General features: G+C 44.7%; 1 protein-coding gene across 1 annotated transcript; it reads right to left on the reverse strand.

Moving 5' to 3' along the window:
• Positions 1-1,516: 1,516 nt before the first annotated feature.
• Positions 1,517-6,931, reverse strand: LOC128154211 (ficolin-2-like). The gene is given in 7 exon segments (XM_052814476.1): positions 1,517-1,758; positions 2,603-2,673; positions 2,675-2,735; positions 3,442-3,574; positions 3,649-3,818; positions 6,227-6,330; positions 6,867-6,931. Coding segments are annotated over 7 exon segments (846 nt in total).
• Positions 6,932-7,788: the final 857 nt, after the last annotated feature.

The raw sequence follows: 7,788 nt of genomic DNA on the forward strand, positions 1-7,788 counted from the left end.
TATTGCACACCAGCTGCATGCCCTTGCTGAACATTTGGTTTGGCATTTGCTCGGTTTCCTCTAGGAGTTGGTGCTGGGGAGCCTTTGCTTAACTCTCCTTATGATAATATATTGAGAGAACCTACCCAAAAAGGATTTCATTTCAGTGGTTTCTTTCCTACCAGCCTCTCTATCAGCCTCTGCTTTGACAAGATATTTCCTGCTGTATTCCATTTTTAACTTATTTTATAATCTCTGGTAACACCTCTTCTGATCTGTGAAAGGCTGGCAGCTGTTCATCACTGAGAGAGGGGAAGACAGGCAGAGATGTGATTTATAGGATAGGCAGAAGCTGCTCTGCACCCTCCCTCCTCAGATGAATCCTGAAGAGTGGAAAGGAAAAGGGCACAAGCCCTTTTCCTTTGCTGATATTAATTTCCCCATGTACAGAGCAGTGGAGACACAGGAGGGATTGGTCACTCTGGCACAAATGGTTGGATGAGGAATGTGCTTAGGAAAGGGGCAAAGGAGGCTCTTGCTGTGAGGGCATCTGATGAGGCTATGCAAACCAAACAGGCAAGGACAGCAAGAGCTAAACAGCAGAATAATTTTCCCAACAATTTGCCTGTTGTTGGACCAGACAAATGTCACACAACTGGAAGTTATACCTGCATGAGGTGAATTATTTGGTTCTTGCCGAAGGTTTTGCATATACTTCTCTTATTATCCCCATAGAGGCCTCAAATGTCCCATTTTTTAGTGACCACTGCATTACAATATTTGCTTCCTTCATCTCCAGTGGGGGATTTTCATGCTCTCCTGACTTGAGTCCAGTGACTTTGCAGAGTTAAGCAGCTGAAGAGCTTAGAATAGGAAACTATTTCCCTAAACAGGCATCGCTATCTGCAGTGCTGTATGTCAAGCATGACTGAGCTCGGACCAGGTTTTCTGGCTCCCTCCAGACATTGTGCAATACAAGCCATAAAACATGCTGGACTTTTTTATATGGAGAATAAGGACTGGATTTTCAGGAAAGCTGAGGGATAGACTTCCCTGGTTTCCTGCAGGGCTGAACTCTATTGTAGTTTCTCTATTGTAAATCTTTTCAGGCTGTTTAATAGTATCTTCTCGAGTGGCAGTGTTCAGCTGAGCCTGGAGAGGAAAGGTGCAGATTCAGTGTTAATGGTTTGGCTAATGGGCCGCTCAGTCCAGTATTTTGTTCGCTGATTTGATATCCATTGTGGCTTTGGTAGGACTACTGAGTGACTTTGTTACTCAGAAGAGTATAAGGTTTTAAACAAACATTTCTTTATTTTAGTTTTGTTTGTTTCAGCATAAATGAATCTTGTAGAAAGTAACTTTTTCTTTTCCTTTAGCCTGAGCTGGGAGTAAAGACCAAGGACTGAGTGCTGCTGGAGCTGGACTGTTGCCCCACATGGAGCTAAAATCCAGCTGAAATCCAGCTCTGGTGGCAACAACCTGTGTCACTGAAAAGATTTCCTGAAAGCCACAGACAAACCACAGCCTTCGTGCTAGGCTACATTGGCCTGAATTTCATCTCCAACAGCTGGTATTTGTATCCTTTGCCTGTCTGCCTGTTGATGCCATCTGCAAAACTGTCATGAGCTCCATGGTGGTAAAAGCCATTGAGGTTGGGGCTGTGGCACTGGTGGTACCACCAGGCACCTTTGTAGGTTATGGCACAGTTATTAGAGTACACATTGTTATCACGGTCTTTGGATGAAAACAGCATGTTTTTGTGTTTGACCAGTGAATCCCCTGTGGAGAAAACAAACAAGTCTTGTTAAAACTCCAGCTTCCATGTGTCACTAGAGCCCTGTCCCCACCACCATCACTGGTCCATCCTGCACGTACATCCTCTCTGGCCTTCCAGGAACACACAGTCCTCTGCAGCAGGGCAAAGTCCCTGCCCTCACACCTCCCCTTCCTCCAGCCAAGGATGGCGAGGACCTGTTGAGCAAGAGTGGAGGAGGCACTTTGGACTAGCAGCAAGGTCTCTGGGATCAAAAATATTTAGGTCTGTCTTGTCTCTCTCTTGCTGCTGTTACTTGCTTATGATGGTGTCCTGTCTGAAGTGCTAGAAAACCTAGACATGAAAACAGCTATCTGTTGCTATTTTAAGTGTCCAGTAAATTCCATATCCAGGTCCTTCTTCAGCAAAGTGTGGCTGCATCAAATAGTCCCTTTGCAAATAGAAAGCTTAGTCAGTACAACTAATTCTGGACATCTGATGGAGTGAGAGTTTTGCCTGCACAGATCACCAGGGAGTATTATTGAATTATGCTATGCCTTTTTAGTCTTTAGGATTAGTGACCTTGGTCTGAGGAGAACTTGTAACCCCAGCAGCATCAGTGATGTTCTGGGGTGGTATTTAACGGGGCTCTGTGATTATGCTGGATGCTCTATTACCTGTGCTCTGAGCATCCCTAGTGATGCCAGCCCATGAAAGGTCCTGCATGGTCCCTTATGGGACAGACGAGACAAGATCATTTGCATGATGCAGAAAGCATTTCATGTCTTGCCACTATATAATACAACTTTTCATCTGCAGATCCTCCCTGCCTTGCTAGAAGCTCTAGTTTATCCCTTGGAGCCTCCTTACCTGCATTGCCACTGCTGAAGTTTCCGAGGATCAGTTTGTAATTTTCAGTCTCCCCTAAAATTGTGAATGACGTATTAGGCAAAATGATGGTTGTTGTCAAAGTCTCTCAGGTTAATGCAAAGTTTGTTATTACCTAATCACAACAATTTACAGACACACTGATAGACACATTATGCCAGTGCTTTGCTGAATTTTTTTTATTCTGTATTTCTATTTCCGTGGTCTTTAGGAATTCTGATTTATTGCTGAAGAGATTCCTAATCCCTGTTTAGCTCACAGCCACTCCTCAGCTCATTAAATATTCATAGCACAACTGAAATCTGTGCTCCTGGATGTTAGCTGAGTCTCCTGCCTCACCTCTAGACTTCCAGGAAAACTTGATTACTTCTTTTTTTGAAAAAACAGATTTTGTTAAATTTTTTTTCTTTTTTTTGTAATAATTTATTTTGGTGTTCCATCTTTATGATTATCTTGTTCCGTCTGAAATTAGGGTGTTCCTCCATTATCTTTCTCCCTCTTGTCTTGGAGTAAAGCAGTGGTTTGGTATGTGGTATGGGACACGCGGAGGGAAAATGCTGGCTGCTGCCAGGGTCCTTCACAGCTCACTAACTGTGTATAGCTATGGCTCCTACCCTCCATCCCCACCGAGTCAGCCAAAATAGCAGCCACATCCATTTTCTCCCTCAAAGGCTCTGCTCGAAGGCAAGGGGCTGGGGACATGGCTGTTTCCATATCTCCCTGGCCAGGCTCTGCTGAGGAACCATCGCGTTTGGACCAATTTACAGTTCCTGCTGCCAGGTGAGAACAGTGTTAGGAAAACATGTTAGCAGTTTCTTTACCCTCTGATGTCATCATGTGAATACTGTCATCCCTGAGCCAGAATTCAGTCAGCTGGCTCCCAAAACCTTTTTTATATGAATTCCAGTGTTGGAAAAAGTCCACGGAGCCATCCACTCGTCTCTGGAAAACTGGCTGGCACAGGGGCAGGAAGCTGCACACCCGCAGGGGCTGGGGCAGCCTCACACCTCTGCTCCAGTGGCACTTACCAGCCAGCCGCCCCTGTCCATGTCCATCTCACAGAGGACAGCCACGGCGCAGCAGTCCCAGAGGTAGATGGGGTACCAGCCGCTCAGGACAACCCCGCTGGCTAACAGCTCCCGGCAGCTCTTTGCTCCTAGGTAGATATTAAACTGAGAATTAACTACTGATGGGTGAACTGGAAAAGGAAACTAGCATTGCTGGCAAGGTTGTCACTGTTTTAGGGGCTTTAAAAATGTACAAATATGGGGAAAGGGAAGTGCTGACAATACTTGGGTATATTTCGGCTGGGCATGAGTCTTATTCTCAGATTGTTTATTTTTAGGTAGAGGTGTGCACAAGAATTTATTCAGAGACACATGCTTCTGTTTAAAGAGACTGACCGAACCACATGTTCCTCTGATCCCATCATTTAAATTCAACTCTAAGTAGCTTTTCTCTTTGGCTTTTTTTTTTTTTTTAACTAAAGGATCCTTGTAGACTTGTGTAGTTAGCAAAATAAAATTTTATGACAGACATGATATAAAAGACCAGACATGATATAAAACACAGCAAAAAAGGAGACAACAAGATGGCTTTTTTAGGAAACACCCACCTTTTCTACACAATAGGTCTGGCACATCTGTCAGAAAAATACAAAGCGCCTAAGTAGAGACCAGAAAACCTGTGTAACCTCTTTATTTCTCCTGTGCAGTAAAACAATAAAATTAACTGCCCTGTTGTGCAGCTATTACTAAACAGATCTTGAGTTTTCTTTCTGAAAAGACCACACTTTATTGGACACCTAAGTCCATGAGTTTTAAGAAGAACTAGAAAGAGGAGACCAGCTATCCTAATATCCACCTGGAATGGCTTTTTTACACGGCCACAGGATCAGGGTATAATTCAGGCTGGGAGGGACCTCAGGAGGTCTCTGCTCCAAGCTCCTGCTCCAAACAGGATCAGTGCTGAGCTCAGACCAGGTTGCTCATAGCTTTGTCCAGTCAGGTCTTGAAAATCTCCAAGGATGGAGACTGTATAACACTCCTCAAGGGAAAAATGTGTTTGAATTGGTTTTATTCTGCTGATGTACACCTGGAGGTTTCTGTGGAACACTGACCGGGTCTCCCTAAGGGCTGTGGGGAGTAGAGGAGCCACTCGCCTCCCTGAGGGAGACAGACTTTTCAAGTTATATTGCTCAGTTTTTGCTGTCTGACAACAGCACTGGGGAGCCCCTCACACCTCCTGGTGCACAGGTATCTGACTCCTGTAAAACAGCTGCACTGTGACTCTTGCCTTTGATTTATGGAATAACGTAGAAAACCCATACACTGATGTCTCTTAGACTTCTTGAGGGGAAAAGAAGTGAGCAGAAACCCTCTCACCAAGACACAGCTGGACTAATCCTTACTTAATACATAGTGTCAAAAATACTCAATACTTGCTGGGTTTCTAGCCCAGAAGATATAAAGGGTGGTAAAATAATGGAAAAAATGCAAGATATTTATTAAAAAAAAAAAAAAAGAGGGGGTGTGTGAGAGGAGAGAAAAATGAGCTTGGAAAGGGATTAAATGTATTCTTAGCAGAAACCAAAAGCCAAAAAGCCCAAGGCTACATCAAGATACTCTTCTGCTTCAGGGAGCACCACCATCACAGCCTGCAGGCTGTGGGATGCAGGATGCAGGAGGGCTTCCCTGGAAGACCACCCCAGTGCCCACGCTCTGCTCAGGCACTTCCCACGGCACCACAGGCTGTCACCAGCAGCAGGCATTGGGGCACTGAGCAAACTGCCCCGAAACTATTTCTTCAGAAGAAAAAAACCTGAAACATGCTTTGTACTGACTTCACATACCTAAAATCATATTGTAAAGCTACAGTGTTAGTCCTGGGGATGGTCCCCACACTTTGCCCCTCAGGCACCGCCCCACACTTTGCCCCTCAGGCACCGCATGTTCAGCAGACTTCAGAGGCATCTCCACAGACCAAAGGTCCATAAGGCTGGTGGGGAATGAGGTTCACCCTCACTCAGACATGAGCATTACACAGTATGGTTGCTAGGCAGAGAAGAGCAACGGCTGTTTGCTGACCAGTCCTCCCCATGGTGGATGGCTATTTCTGCAGAATTGGCTCTGTTTCTTTGCCCGTTTTTTTCAGCCCTCTGAGCCTGTTTAAGCAGTGGAAAAGCACTTCCCAAACTTCAAACTCCCAGCTTCCCACACACACCTATTCCTGCTTCTCACCCTGTGACAAGTTGTGTTGAAAGGCTTTATTTAATCACTAGCTGGAGTCTGTTTTCAGTATGGGACTTATCTAGTTGAGCGCAAAACCACTGCTGAATGTTTGGTCCTGTTTGCAAGTGCATGTTCGGAAATGCTGAGAGCAGAAGCAGTGAACAGACTTGCTGGTGGCTCCGTGACCTAGTATACATTTCACCATCAACCTTGGGCAGGCTAGGGGAAAAAAGCTTAATTTGGTTCTCTCTGTCAAATCAAAATAGAGTGCATTTTGTAGAAACAAAGACCCAGAAACCTTAATGTTGCCTGGCAACAGAGACATGTCATCTGGAAGCACACGGGAAAAGTGCAACCCTCAGCACAACTTCCCCACATATGGGAATGAACGTTTCAGTCTTCACCTCCAAGCCATTGCTACACTGGTAACACAGGCTATTGTAGCCCCGAGGGGCCTGGTGGAGACCCAGGACACATGCACTACAAATGCAGAACAAAACCAGAAAGTCAGAAAGTGTCTACAGACTCTGGAGATGACATCAACTGTCCTCTCTCTTTCTTTCCCTCTTTATAGCATGTATTTTCTCTCCATGTATCCTGGTTTCAGCTGGGAGAGAGTTAATTGTCTTCCTAGTAGCTGGTACAGTGCTATGTTTTGAGTTCAGTATGAGAACAATGTTGATAACACTGATGTTTTCTGTTGTTGGTATGATACCGAAAAAGCTGGTCGAAGAAACTCTCTAAGACTCAATTTTGGAGTTTTAGAAAGCAGGCATTCTTTATTGCAGCGCTGGGTGCACGGGGGATCGCTCCACCTATCATGCACCATCAGGCCTAATTGTGTAGGTTAAGTACATGTTCTACACACATATTCACTAGATTTCTGAGAAATGTTATACATATTCATTAGTTTTCCAGGAAACTATAAGCATATGCAAATGTCCTGTACACAGGCGTATTGAAGGTCTCTGGTGGTCTTCAGGAGTCCTCTGATGGTCTTCCATAGTCTTCCTCACTTGTCCGCTACTTGACCCTTCTCGGATGATTCTGCGCAGCGTGATCTTCTGTATGTTTGATACATCTTATCCTAAAGAATGCTCGTTAGTGCTTCTATTATCTATGCTTACATTTTGACGTAATTCACATGGATACTTCTAAACTAAGTTACCTAAAAGGGCTAAAGGCCTTACCTTCCTCAGAAACTGCAAGGCCATCCAAAAGCAATTTCTCACACATTTTGCAACATACAGACCCCCCCCCATCCACCACTGATGAGCAAACGATTGGGCAAAGAAACAGCAAGGCCATTGTACTCAGAAAAACATCCTGCATCAGGTAAGTAATGTTTAGTCTAAAGTCAAGGATTTTTCAGCTTCTCAAGCCCAGCCAGCAAGAAAGCTGGAGGGGCACAAGAAGTTGGCATGGGACACAGCCAGGGCACCTGACCCAAAGTGGCCAGCAGGGTATTCCATACCATGTGACATCACATCTAGTATATAAACTGGGGGGAGTGGGGGCAGGGGGATCGCCGCTTGGGGACTAACTGGGCGTTGATTGGTGGGTGCTGAGCAATTGCACTGTGCATCATTTGTGTATTCCAATTCTTTTATCATTACTGCTGTCACTTTATTTGTGTTATCATTATCATTATTAGTTTCTTCTTTTTCTGTTCTATTAAACCGTTCTTATCTCAACCCACGAGTTTTGCTTCTTTTCCCGATTTTCTCCCCCATCCCATTGTTTGGGGGGGGAGCGAGTGAGCAGCTGCATGGTGCTTAGTTGCTGGCTGGGGTTAAACCATGACACCATATTTTCTTGCCTATTTTACTAATTCCATGCAAAATTAGAGCAGGGAATAACTTCATTTGACTAGGTTTCACTTTATCAACCCTGAGGCTCTGTCAGGAAGCCCATGGAAAATTCTCATTGATTCACACA

Source organism: Harpia harpyja, chromosome 19 (assembly GCF_026419915.1).
Source record: "Harpia harpyja isolate bHarHar1 chromosome 19, bHarHar1 primary haplotype, whole genome shotgun sequence".
Classification (NCBI taxonomy): domain Eukaryota; kingdom Metazoa; phylum Chordata; class Aves; order Accipitriformes; family Accipitridae; genus Harpia; species Harpia harpyja.